Source organism: Hyperolius riggenbachi, chromosome 2, assembly GCF_040937935.1.
Source record: "Hyperolius riggenbachi isolate aHypRig1 chromosome 2, aHypRig1.pri, whole genome shotgun sequence".
Taxonomy (NCBI): Eukaryota; Metazoa; Chordata; class Amphibia; order Anura; family Hyperoliidae; genus Hyperolius; species Hyperolius riggenbachi.
In genome coordinates this window covers 237,717,681-237,731,826 of record NC_090647.1, presented here as the reverse complement: position 1 = coordinate 237,731,826, position 14,146 = coordinate 237,717,681, and the positions used below count along the sequence as shown (strand labels likewise).

At 42.6% G+C, this 14,146-nt stretch overlaps 1 protein-coding gene across 6 annotated transcripts in view; it reads left to right on the top strand.

Annotated features, from left to right (window-relative positions):
- ARHGAP6 (Rho GTPase activating protein 6) overlaps nucleotides 1–14,146 on the top strand; it is a 330,561-nt gene that overhangs the window by 285,264 nt on the left and 31,151 nt on the right. For all 6 annotated transcript variants that reach the window (XM_068268347.1, XM_068268345.1, XM_068268344.1 and 3 more), the window contains exon 10: nucleotides 2,369–2,466. In XM_068268347.1, coding sequence (XP_068124448.1) covers nucleotides 2,369–2,466 — 98 coding nt within the window. The remainder of the gene's footprint in view (nucleotides 1–2,368; nucleotides 2,467–14,146) is intronic.

Sequence of the window (14,146 nt, the reverse complement as noted above, 5' to 3'; positions counted from 1 at the left end):
CGGTACTTTGTGTTGCATGATCAAGCCTGCTGACCATCTGATTCTGATGAGCATTGATAAGCACAGACCCTCATCTTAATATTAATGAACTCTAGCACTTAGAGTGGATCCTACAGGGCCTATATACTTAAATGTAATTTACATATGCTAAAAAACTACACTCAAACCAGGATTGCAACATCTGCTTTTCCATTGTTTCAGGCTTAGTTCGCATTGCAAAACGTAATCTCTAGCTCTGAGGGCTGGTGCACACCGAGCGGCATTTTGGGCGTTTTCAGATCCGCTTGCGGCTGCGGATCTGCTTGGTCAATGTATCTCAATGGGGTGGTGCACACCAGAGCGGCAGGCGTTTTGCAGAAACGAAAAATGCCTGGGTGAGGCATTTTTTGGATTGCGGATGCGTTTCTGCCTCAATGTTAAGTATAGGAAAAACGCAAACCGCTCTGAAAAACGGCACTTCAGAGCGGTTTTGCAGGCGTTTTTGTTACAGAAGCTGTTCAGTAAGAGCTTTACTGTAACAATATATGAAATCTACTATACTGAAAACCGCAGCAGCAATCCGCAAAACGCTAGCAAAACGCCTCATAAAAATAAAAAAAAGCGTTTAAAAATCTGCTAGCGTTTTGCGGATCTGCTAGCGGGTTTTGGTGTGCACCAGCCCTTAGTGTTTGAGATTTTGCAATGTGATTTGCAAAGGGATTTTTGGATGTGCATTTGAGCACATTCATTCAAGCCGAATCACTAAAAAAATGCTACATGCAGTAGGTTTGTGGTGGGGTCACCATCATAGGGTGACAGCGCACTACCCCATTGCCAACTGGCAAGCGCATCTTAATCGCCTCCGGTGTGAACCAGCCCTCAGTCTGCTTCTCAGTTCTAATTGCTGCAAAGCAGGGTGCTCCCCTGCTTTACCGTTATTAGAACTGGGAGGGTGATTGGTGCTAAATTGCCTTGGAAGGTTCCACTGGAAGAGGTCATGCTATGCTACTATTATTCTGACCTCAATTACCACAAGCCCGCACACAGCGATGCTCCCCTACGTGCTGTGTGCAGTAACGCACATCAGGAACTACAAGTGGCGAGTGAAGGGGGCATAACTAAGGATGGGCAGAGAAGAGGAAGAACTGCCATTTCCTCCCTGCCATCATCAATGTTCTGCTCAGTTGAATATTATGGCTGAGCAGAGAGGGGGTTACAGGGGGTGCTGAAGAGGGAGGATGGTGCTTTGACATATGTCACAGCATATATTGTTCAAAACCCGGTTCAGGAGTATTTCAAAGCAAACCTTAAGCAAAAAACAACAACTTATGATATAATTTTTTGTATGTGTAGTACAGATAATGAATAGAACATTAGCAGCAAAGATGAGTGTCCTATTTTATTTACAGTTATATAGCTTTATTTGCAGTTTTAAAACCACAATCTGTCTTTTAAGCCATAAAACAAAGCAGAAATAATGACTCTCTGAACTTTCCTGCAGTAAAACCTTATCTCAAGCTGTCGCTCACTGTTTGACTGTTTAGGTGTTTCAGGAAACAGAACTGTATTCCATCCAGTGGGTCAAATAGCTCAGAGAAGCTATTTTGCATAGATAACTGAAGGTTTTTTTTTAAATTCTTTACTGGAAAACCATATTCTCTTTTCTTTGCTACTAGTGTTTCTTTGCTGTATTACATGTACAGTTCATTATCTCATAAGTTTTCCCTTCAGATTTGCTTTAAGAATTAAGTTATCATGGGCTTTGCACGAACCTTAAAATACCTTTGAGGCTTGAGTAAGATGATCCGTGGCTGCATATCCCTGAAGAGAAAGATTTGAAAGATTTAACTCTGGCAGTGCTTATTCACCAGCAGTGAGTTTAGTCAGCATGCCTTGAGTTTTAGCGGCAGAAACCGCCGTATGTATAGACATAAGACACAAGGTACATTTTTGAAAACAAATGTATTATTTTTTGTATAAAGAGTAGTTTGAAAGATAATATAACTCCTACATAATGTCTATTACCAATCATAGTTTGTCATAACAACGTTTTCAGCATTCACCATTGTTCTTCTAATATAAGCACATGATCATATAAATGTGTTCTATTTTATGATATAAAAGTATGACTTCATATATAAGCAAAGGCTGCACTGCTTTTTATGGATAAAAAAGTCATGGTTCCAAACATAAAGGTACTGTATATACATAACACCTTGATGTAATATATAATGTATAACTGTAAGAGACATTTGACTCAAGCTTATGTCTCTGAGGAAATCCCTTGGTATGAATGATTCCAGCCATATGCTATTTGTACTTTGTCCCTTAGCTTTTTTTTTTTTGTTCTATTTCACATTGTTTATGACTGCAATTATTTCCATTTTAGGTCCCTCCTGATTTACAGAATGAAGTTCTCATTAGTCTGCTAGAAACTGACCCTGATGTAGTAGACTATTTACTAAGGAGAAAAGCTTCTCAGTCCTCGTAAGTAAATCTGTTTACATTCATATGCAGCCTTCTTCTGGTCTGCTGAATTAGTGCTGGGAATGTTTCTGTTTTCTGCAGGAAATGTTTATCAGTCTGGCAGAGTTGTCGGTCTCTAGTGTTTTAGCAAAATGAAGAAATAAGCTTGAGCCAGTATCTTTTCTCAGTGGTGCTGTCATTGCTGTCTTTTAACGATGAGGCACGATATTGTGGCTCACTGAAGCAGATTTAGTCACTTGCAATATGTTTATTTATCATTACTGCAGATCTCTTTTTAATGTGACATTGGCGTCTATTCACCAACGGCTGTACAATAAAAAAAAAAAGTCAGGGAAATACAGCATTCTGTATTTTAGACTTTTTTTGCTACTTCATCAAGATTTTCACAGGTGCGGTAGAAGTTTGGAAGTTTACTGAAGCCCATTGACAAAAACCTGTTTAGTAACAGGATAGCAGTGTGGAGCTGTCTCACTGATGTTACAAGCTGTTCCGTACAGCGACGGCATTACAATAGTGCGCGCCATCCCCATATCCCTTTACTTTTATACCGCCTCTACTCACTCTGAATCTTTTAGTTTTCTTAACATTTTATTGCCACAGCTTACATGAACTTCAAAGAGACATTTACACATGCCATGCTTAGGTGATTTCCCCATTAGCTCCTCCGCATCTTCAAACAGGAACCTAAAAGGTTAAACGTCTGAAAGGAGTCAGGGGACACCTCTTTTGTTCTGTTCACTCTCCTCAGCTGCCTGGAGGGTAGAAAAGCTCGACCCTCCTGACAAGCCTTCGCAACCTATCAACATCCGATCAGCGGGACTTGCAGTAGACAGAGGCTGTCCCTATTGGCTCTCTGCTCCTTTCAGTCGTGGGGATATCCACACGGAAGGCATTCAAAGCTGGTTTTCGACAAATAAAAGCTGCTGGTAATTAGGGAACATGTGCCTGGGCTTTACAGCATACTCTGTTCATGAATTGCTAATGTGTTGGAGATGTTTACAGCAGAAGTCGGTGTGTGTGTGTGTGTGTGTGTGTATGTGTATATATATATATATATATATATATATATATATATATATATATATATATATATATATATATATATATATATATATATATATATATATATATTAACCATGTGATATCTAAAGTCATTTTTAGGAGTAGAAAAATACAATTGTTTATCTCTTCAGTTTACTTTCAGCTTGGGTTCACTTTAAACTGTGGTAGCTGCTTAGCATTGGAGAGCAATGTCTTGCTGATGTCTGTATATCCCCAGCATAGCCATGGACCTGGAAGATTCCTGTTCCTTGTTGAATGTGTCTTTAGAGTAAAATTAGGGAAACTGTAGGATATGTAAAGATTTGTGCCAAAGTTTGCTTCTGTGTAGTTGTCTCCTCGAGGCAGAGAGATGAGAATTCTGAGAAGTTTTTTTTTTACCACAAGCTGTATGGTGATGGACTTCAGCAAGTATGGAAATGAATGGCAAATAAATACAGAATTTGAAAGATATGTCCAAGCACAGTTCTAATTAAACTGTCCTGTCCCCTACCTGACAATCTGATATTATTTCACCTCATAAAATCCCCTCATGCTCAATATGGGGCCCTCCCCTTTATGTAGACTGCCCCTCCCCACACCAGCCTGGCTTTCTGGTTCTGTATTAAAATTTTGTATGAGGCTTGATGGGTATTCTGTAGGATGTTGAAAGCTGGGGCATAGTGCTTTTATTACTCATGAAAAAAAACTGTGCCCAAATCTTTTGTAGTAAAAAAACTGGGTTCAGTGTTAACTTTTATAGGTGTATGGAGTGAGACTACATCCTGGGTTGTACATTGTGCCCACCCCTTGTATCACAAAGCTGCTCCCACTAGTCAGTTGTCACCATCTCAAGTCATGTGGTATTGGTGGGGCGTGGATCTTAAATTAAGCTAGTATAAGAGAGAAACCTCTGCTAAGTGCTTCATGTGTGGAAAAGGTTTGCTGATTGACCGTAGCAGTGAGAAGCAGTGGGAGTTTTAAAATGGACTAAAAGGAACCCACAACTTTAACACACGCACACACAAATACACTTGAAATATCTACATAACAACTGTAAGCTCTCTATCGCCTCTACCTCCTTACACCTCCTTATCACCTTAGAGCCATATCACGCAATCCTTTATAATAAAACCTGTGTCCCTGCGTCACACTGTCCCTGTGTAGCTGGGTCCATGCTTTTTGCTACTGCGCATGTGCGCAGCACGGACCCAGCCTCACAGAGACAGGGAGCCGAGCGGACGGCCGGGTGTGCGGCGTATGAGCGGGCGACCGGGTGTGCGGCCGGTGAGCAGGTGGCCAGGTGTGCTGCGGGTGCGTTCGTGGTGGACGCACGTGAAGGTGGTGTGCGGGCAGCGGGCTCACGCGCCGCGAACAACTCAAACCTAAACTCAGACCTAGAGCCCATGTTTTAAACGGGCTTAGGTTCGCTAGTCCTATATAATAAAACCCCTGTTTCTCTGCGTCCTGTCCCTGTGTGTGTGTGTCTCCGCTTCCAGATTTCATAGTTTGCTGGCTGAGAACCTCATTGCATTGTGAGAAATAACAGCTTTTTCCAACTGCCAAGCAAGCAACATCTCCCTGTGTGCATATACTTCAGACAGTAATGGGAAGCATCGGTATGCGCCTTGCCGGGGCTTAGCGGCCGTGAGCTAGCGCCTGTTTTTTAACAGGCGGGCCTTTTTACTAGTGGTAATGACGAGCCTGGCTCATTCAGCAGAAACATGCTGAAAGTGGTAATGACGAGCTAGGCTCGTCAATACTGCCAGGGAGATTTCCTGTTTCTCTGCCCCACCGGCTCCACTTTTCCCTCATCAGAGGGATTCCCCAGCGTGGCTGGATGCCTGTCAGCACGCTGTGGGTAGCGATCTGTGCTACCCCCAGCGTGCAGAACTAGCATCCAGCCACTCTGAGGAATTTCTGTGCAGCTGGCGGGCAGAGAATGTGCGTGCGGGCAGAGATTCCCCCTTCTGTGCAGAGGGGGTGGCCGGGTGTGCAGGGGGAATTAGGCTTTTGCAGCTAAGACCTTGTCTTGAAATTTTGATCACATAACCAAATACTGCTTTGAGGGCTCATTCACACTAGGGGCATTTACGGTCTTTTTTTCAAGCGCAGGCGATTTTTAAAATAGCCCACAAAATGCTGGCGCAATGAAGCTCTATGAGAAGACTCACATCAGCACGGTTCGTGCGCTGTGCGTTCAGCGAAGCGGTGCCTGTACCATTTTTGGGGAGGTTTTATAATGAAAGGTATAGGAAGAGCGATAAACGCTCACAAAACCGCTTTATGTGGCGATTGTGTTTTTAAGAATTAATACATTGTATTTATTCTTTTCCAGGTCAAAGAGTTCACTTCCTGACTTGCGTCAGGGAGTGAATTACAAAACCGCTCTGGAAAAGCGCTTAGAAAAGCGCTTTTACCAGAAACGCAGTGCGCAGTGGAGTGCCTGGAGGGGGGGGGGGGGGGGGTTAGCGCACAAAACAAACAAAACAAAACGTTTGCATTTCCGATTTTAGGTGTGAATGAGGCCTGAAAGTCAGATTTCAGACACAGCCCTTGGTGGCTTAATTGCATTTCCACTGCTCAGACTGCAAGGGATCAGGGCACAGTCTGTTTTAGTTTGAGAAGACTGCAGCATTGAATACAGGCAGTCAGTGATGCAGGAAGTGAACAACACAGTCTGAGATGCTTCTACCATTTATTCAACATGATTTAATTAGGATTAGCTACTGGAGGAGATTCTACACAAACATAATAAACAAGCTTTGCAAATGTGTGCCTACACAGGTGTAGGAAAACATTAATGAAGTAATGGTTTCAAGAAAATAAGAGAGACAGCACCAGAGCAAATTATAATACTACTGTCAATAAATACTACCATACCCCCTGTATGTTATGCCATGAATAAAGCAGCATTTGTTCCATCTGGCAATTGACAATGTATTACTTAATTAATCTTTAAACCCCTCAGTGGTGAAGTGGTTAAATAGTTATTTACAGACTGTAAACATTTTGTTTGTTTTTGGATATTTTATTCCATGCACCTGCATTAAACAAATATGAGGTAAAAAGTGTGGGGGAAACAGAGACCATCCATAGGTGTGGGTACCTGAGCAATCACTTTCTACTGTGTCAGTTTACTTCCAAGAGGCTCCATCCTCTTCTAAATCAGTCCAGTAATGGCAGCGACTAGACTAAGTTGGCGACCTTTGAACCGGTTCTAGTTGCATTAATTGCAATCACGGGAATGCAGGGAGCGCAGACAGAGTGGTGGCACTGAACTATCGCGCATGAGCAGCTCAAATAAATCCATGCTTTTCCCCTCAGTCTTTTTGCCTTGGTATTCCTTTAAAGCGGAATATAACCCTGCATTTCAACTTTGCTCTAAAACATTATTTACAACATATTATATGCAACCAGCATTTTTTTTTTTTTTACTAGACCAGCATTGGAAAGTTTACACACAGAGCTTTAAAGTTCCGTGGAGAGAACTGCTCCCCGCAGCCGAAGTTTAGATAGATACATTTAAGTAAACAGAATGTAACAAGTGTGGAATGTGACTCACTCTCTCTGTGTCCAGGAGCTCCTGCACAGCCAGAGAGTGAGTCACATTCCACACTTGTTAGATTCATTTAAGTAAACAGAATGTATCTAAACTTCAGCTGCAGGGAGCAGTTCTCTCCACGGAACTTTAAAGCTCTGTGTGTAACCCTTCCAATGCTGGTCTAGTAAAAGAAAATGCTGGTTGCATATACTGTAATATGCTGTAAATAATGTTTTAGAGCAAAGTTGAAATGCAGGGTTATATTCCGCTTTAAATTAAGAATCACAGAGTATCCAAGTAATGATGCATTAGTGAGACCTGGTATTCCTGATAGCACAGCTAAAGTCGGCTCCAGCTATCAAATGGCAATTGGTGAAATGCCTTTTCACAAGAGGTGAATTCATCAGCTTGGAACTCAGTGATGACTCAAGTTTTCCAGCTTTGTTTCATGCTAAAATGTATTGAATCTGGCTGATGGCATTTCAAGTAAATAAAAAGATGATGGGTTTTTAGCTGGTAGTATCGCTGTGCATGATCTCACCAGTCTGCATGGACAAGGAATGAAAGCTGACATATTTGTAACCAGTGCTGGTATCTGATCTTCCTTTCTGAGAAGAATGTGATATTAAACCTCCATTCTGTTCTCAATTATACATTGCGTTATGCAGCTTGTAAGAGGCATAGAGTTGGCAAATAAATGGATTTCTATAAGAGACAAGGACTTTTTTCATTGTTGTGTTTTTCCTTCCTTTAACCCTTTGTGGAAATGGGTAAGGGGTACTTTGTACCCCTATACTCGTTTTTCCTGGGAGGGGGGTGGGCATCTGGGGTCCCCTTCTTAAAGGGAACTCCCAGATGCCACCATGAACCCCCCCAGGGAGTCATCGCCCCCACCTCCTCCTGGAGCACCGGAGGTGGGGAAGAGCACCTTGTCCATGGATTAGACAAGGGCTCGGGGGGAGAGGGGAAGGCTTGGCCGCCCCTCTCCCCCGGAGCCCCCCCCATACCATGGGGGCTGGTATAGCTCATGGTGCGAAGCCCCAGTAGGCCGCGGCTCCGCATTCTGGCTATCACAGCCTATATGGGGGACAAGGTGTTACAGGGGCTCGTGAAGGGGGACCCCACGCCGTTTTTTTTATTTCCCACACTCAGAACATTCCCCAAAAACTAAAAAATTTGGATTTTTTTTTAAATATTGTTTCCCACTATCTTTTTAACATATTCTGCAAATTTCGTGTTGCTGGGATGTAAGGGGCCTTTGCTATTAACTGCTGGGAAATATTTCCCATGATCTGTCATTGACCTGCATTTAAATGTATCGTTTTTTTCTTTGAACTTTTAAAATCGATTTTCTAAAAAAGTATATGGTCTTTTTGAAAAATCTTTTTCCCCTTGCTCCCACTTTTCTTCTTAACATAACCTGCAAATTTGGTGATTCTGGCATTTAAGGGGGCTTTGCTATTAACCCTTAAAGTCTGCGGGTTTTGGGGGACGGTAGCTGAATCCGAATTCGTGATCACGGGATTAACATCCGTGATCACGGCCGAATTCGAGAGTAAAATTCGGATACAATCGAATTTGAATTCGTGATCGGTATCGATCTTCGAATTCGACTTCTGGATTCATAAAAAACTACGGGTAAATTCGAATTCGAGATCACTGGTGAGCACCCCTGCTGATCTGCTCAGACTCCTCTCTCCTTTACTATCTGTTCCATGCTCAGTGAGCTGTACAGCGGGCTCTTTTTTGTGAAGAGGTACCAACAAATCTAACAATGACTGTAGGTGAAACAGCAATTCTGAAGCTAATATGGACTGACCTTGTGACAGCAAAAAGCATCAGTGATAAAACTTCTATAAACTAGCAGCTTGCAGACGGAAAACAGCTGAGTAAATAGCAGATGTCGCTTTAAAAAAGGGCGGTTTCAAGCGATCGTCTAGGCAGGAAGCCAGATTACCAGGGTCAAGAACTGAGTTCTTGGTAAGAAAATTTAGAGACTTTGGAATGCTGTTTTTTTCTATAAATACTGAAAAATAAACTGCTGAAATCCATTGTTAAAAGCTGGTACTTGACTTGAATGAAGGTACATGTGGAAGGGCAGACATACAAACCTAGCTCTGGGAAGTCTGGCTGCATGCACAAATATATCCATCCTTGTGGACCAGTTAGAGGGGAAAATTGAAAATCATCTAAATTTTAAAGCCTTCCTTTATAAATACAACCTATGAAAATAGTTTGCATTACTGATTTTGCCCATTTTACAAGACCTCCAGCAGGTAAAAATGCCAACTCTCTGATATCATCTCCATCTTTAACTATGCAGAGAAAGCCTGGCTTGGCTATCCTTGCTGCATGTCAATGCCATTCTTAAATCTTGTACACACACTAGATTAAGCTCAATCAAGGCGTCTGATGATAACCGCCTCTGCTGAGAAACTGCCGTGTGTACAGTGGCTCCTAATCTCTCTCCTTGGAACACTGGCATGTGATCCATTTGCACAGCCTTAGCCCGACGCTGTTGCCTCAGAGACCTTGTCCCGATTCCTGCCGGGCGACAACCCTCATATGAGGATTTAGGCTTTAAGACGCCCCTGCCACACCCCTACCAGCAAGACCCTTGCCGTGCATATCCCAATCAATTAAAATTGTATCATTAACACTGGTCTTTCCATTAGTTTTTCTTCATTGTAACATTTGAAAATAAGTAATATATTAATTTAATTGATGGGAATAAAGTTTAGAGTCAAACACATTTTCAGTAGAAAAATACATACTGTACATTAACATAGATCTGTACATCAGTCCTGAAAGAGGGCCAAGTGAAGAAGAAAGAGGGACAAAGGGATTGGGTTCTCAAAAGGGGGCTGCCCCTTCGAAAGAGGGACATTTGGGAGATGTGTGGGTATATGTCTAACTTTTTTTTTAAGTGACTTCAGGTACCCTTTAAGTAAAGGATTTATATGCTATTGCATTCCAGTGACCCATCTAGGAAAAAAAAAAAGTGATGGGATGGGGCAGTAAAATATTGTATTGTTTGCACACTCCACTCAGTATAACTGAATAGTGGACACAAATGCACTAAAGATTGCAGCATGCAGGACATTTGCCAGTTGCACTGCATCTCTGACATCATGAGCTTTTTATGAAAAGCACGGTCATTGCTGATTGCCTAGACAAGACAAGACAACATTTATATCGCGCTTTTCTCCTGGCGAACTCAAAGCGCCAGAGCAGCAACCACTAGGGCACGCTCTATAGGCAGTAGCAGTGTTAGGAAGACATGCCAAAGGTCTCCTACTGAATAGGTGCTGGCTTACTGAACAGGCAAAGCTGAGATTCGAACCCTGGTCTCCTGTGTCAGAGGCAGAGCCCTTAACCATTACACCTTCCAGCCACTAATGCCTAATGCAGTCATTCCAGAGCAGGATTATCCACCAGGCAACCTCGGCAGATGCTTGGGGCATAGTGAGTGTCATGGGGCCCACCCACCACCTTCTGTGACCTCTCTACACTTCAGCTTACCAAAAGGACCACAAGAGGGCCCCAAATTTTGCCTAGGGCCCTATTACATCTTAACGGGATGCTTAGGCCAGGAGTAAAACATCTGTTTTACTTGTCTGGGGCTTCTACCAGCCCCTTGCAGCTAGTTTCTTTTTCCATGACAGGGAGTCGGCTGGCTTTCTGCGCCTGCGCAGGCCTGGCCACACGTATCCTTCTTCATGTTCCAGTCCTCAATAGCTTCCTGCACAGGATGATACTGCGGACGGGAACGCGAAGAAAAATATGCATGCTCGGGCCTGTCAGCGAAAATGAAACTAGCTGGGGGCTGGGTATCCGGAGGCTCCTTGAGTGACTGCGGGGGCACGGGACGGCTGGAGAGGGCTGGTAGAAGCCCCAGGAGAGTAAAACTGTTTTTTTTTTTTTCCTGGCTTAAGTGTCCCTTTAATCCACCTCTTTCTGAAAAAAAAGCACTGGATCTTGGGAATAACTGCATGTTAGAAGTACAGTATTTGTGAACAGGTACTAATAACAAATGAATGAAGCATTTGTGAGAGTTATATTATATAGTATATAGAAATAAAAATATATGCAAGACAATACTTATATCAGAGTGCATCTATCCTGAGTTCTTCCTTCCTTTCTGTCATCCATCTGGTCAAACAGTTCCTGCACTTGTCACTCATTTGCCTTTGAATGATTTTTTTTTTTTAACAATAATACAGTGGACTTTTTAATAATTAGGAGCCATAAGTGTTGTTGTGCTTTATTTCTGTTGTTATAAAGTGAGACCCTGTCCTGTTTTTCACAGCTTGTGGAATCATTGCTTACTCAGGGCTATCTATTGTTAGGCTTGTGAGCAAGGCGTGAAGGTCATTAGACAGCCCACCCAGGTCACAAGAGACACAGAAAAACAGAGAGCAACAGAATCTTTCCTGATTGCAGTCCCTGAGACACGACACACACAATAGTGCTTCCACCACATCTCACTGCCATGTACCATGTCAGATCCTGTAACATAGCAACAGGTTAGCTTAAAGTAATTTCATAAAATGACTCATAACACCCACACATCTTCAAAGTCACAAAGGCTGAAAAACTATTCAGTGGATCGTACTGAACCATAAGCAGCAAGCCGTAAAGACTGTACAGAATGCATCACTCTGTGTGGTGTAAAATAATAGACTTCATTCCTGGATAATGCTTGTACTTTGTCTTTCAAATCACTGCTAACGTAACATTTAGAACTTTGGGAAGAAAAAAAAAATAGGCAACATACAGAGTGAGGGAGGCCTTTCAGTAATTTGAAGAAATGGAACATGTGCAAGTGTGCCATTAATCCGAAGAAACAGGTTTGTCACAAAGAAATGCTTTTTTTTCTCTGTAAAAAGGCAATTACAGCAAATAACCCTCCACCCCACAAATACAGCAAATAACTCCTCACCCCACAAACACACATGTCCTAAACATGCATTAAAGCTTATGTAATCCTTCAAAAATATACAGCAGGGATACACCTACTGTTAGTCTATGAACAGTTTCTACTTTTTTTTTCTTTTTCTTTTTTTGTTTTGTTATTGCATTGCACTTTTCCAATCTTTTACCGCCCCATCCCATCACTTATTTTCCTAAATGGGTCTCTAGAATCAAATTCAAAATGAAATGAGTGGTTTTTTTTTGTTTTTTTTTTATATATAATAAAACATCCATTCATGCCATCTCTGGCCTCAAGACACTGGGCTGTATGCACTAAACTGCATTCAAGTGTACCCGAGCCGAAGCTCTGGTACACAAAATCAGATACTTGCCTAAAGAGAGGAAAGCCTCAGGATCCCATTGAGGCTTCCCTCGGTGGTCTGCTGTCCCCGGTTGCTGAGCTAATCCTATCGGGGGCCTCCTCTTTCGTTATCCTATCGTGGCTCCTCTTCCGCGATCATGGCCTTGCAATAAGTACTCAAGCCCGCCCACCCATACGCAGTAGCACGGAGCCTGGGGCTCGCAGCCACAATGAGGAAGGGGGCTGCTCTTTGCAACGGGGCTTTTAACAACCGAGGGAAGCCATAATAGGATCCTGAGGCTCCCCTCTCTTCATGGTAAGTATCCGTTTTTGAACCTGAGCTTTGGATCGGCTTTGCTTTAAGCAAAATAATGTGTGTAAAGTCTTATTATACCATGAGTAAATCAGAATGCAATGCATTACTTTCTACTCTAAACATGTCATTCTGTGTAATACAGTTTGGTGCATACACCCCATTGTAACCAAGGTCCAGTGCTCCCAACTCCAAAGGACCATCCATCTTGCTGTTACCACACAGTTCAAAAGTCAGCATCTGTGATGGTATGTGAGTGTGGTAATATACATGGCATGGTTGGCTTCCACATCTGCACTAATAATACTGAATTATGGTATATATACAGGCTTTGGAGTAGCATAATATGCGATTGAGACAAGCTCTTTTTTTAATGGAAAGCCCTCCCTCTTATTTTGGCAAGGTAATGCCGCACTATATTCTGCATATATTACAAGATACCTCTATAGTACAATTTCAGACAAATAAAGGGTTTAAATTATTTTGAAATCCTTCTGTTTTTGTTTTCACTCTACATTGCATCCCATCTTTTTGAACGGGGTTGCAGAACAGAGAGTTGATGTTAGGCTGTGCAGATTTTTTTTCACCCTTCCATGGGACGTTTTCCATCTACATTTAGTAGTATGATGCATTTTTAACATCCGGGGCCTTAGATTACAGCTGTAGTATGATGCATTTTTAACATCCGGGGCCTTGGATACATGTAGTATGATGCATTTATAACATCCGGGGCCTTGGAGACATGTAGTATGATGCATTTATAACATCCGGGGCCTTGGAGACAGGTAGTATGATGCATTTATAACATCCGGGGCCTTGGAGACATGTAGTATGATGCATTTATAGCATCAGCGTCCTTAGAGACAGGTAGTATGATCCTTTTCTAACATCTGGGGCCTTGGAGACATGTAGTATGATCTTTTTCTAACATCAGGGGCCTTGGAGACATGTGGCATGATCAGGGCCGGGACAAGGTCCTCCAGCATCCAAGGCCGAGACACCAAAGTGCGCCCCTCCATCCCTCCCACCACAGCCATCACACACGAATTGCTGTTAGACTAAGAGGTGCCACAGGGCCCCCAACACCTTAATCTCTAGTTGAGGGGGGGGGGGGAGACACCAAGAGCCCAATATAGTGCAGTATGTACTGGATGGTTAGGGTACAAATGTAATGTGGTAGGAATTATACTCACAAAACTGGGTTACCTTCCTGGTAACCACTGTATAAGCAGGTGGGGAGATTAGACCTGTCCCCACTCAGGATTAAGAACTCGCTCTCTGTAGATCGGAAGAAAAGGGGCCAAATCCCCTCCACTAGGGGTGGACACAATTTGTAAACAAAGTTACAGAGGCACCAGTAGTGTAAAAATAGATAAAAAAGTTTAAAAATAGGGAGGCAGTAGGTGGACTTACCTCCCCAAAGTAGACACAATGTAATGCTGATTTTTCAACACACAAAAAAGTTTAATCACATACTCCAATTAAATGCAACGTGTTTCGTGGGCTCAAC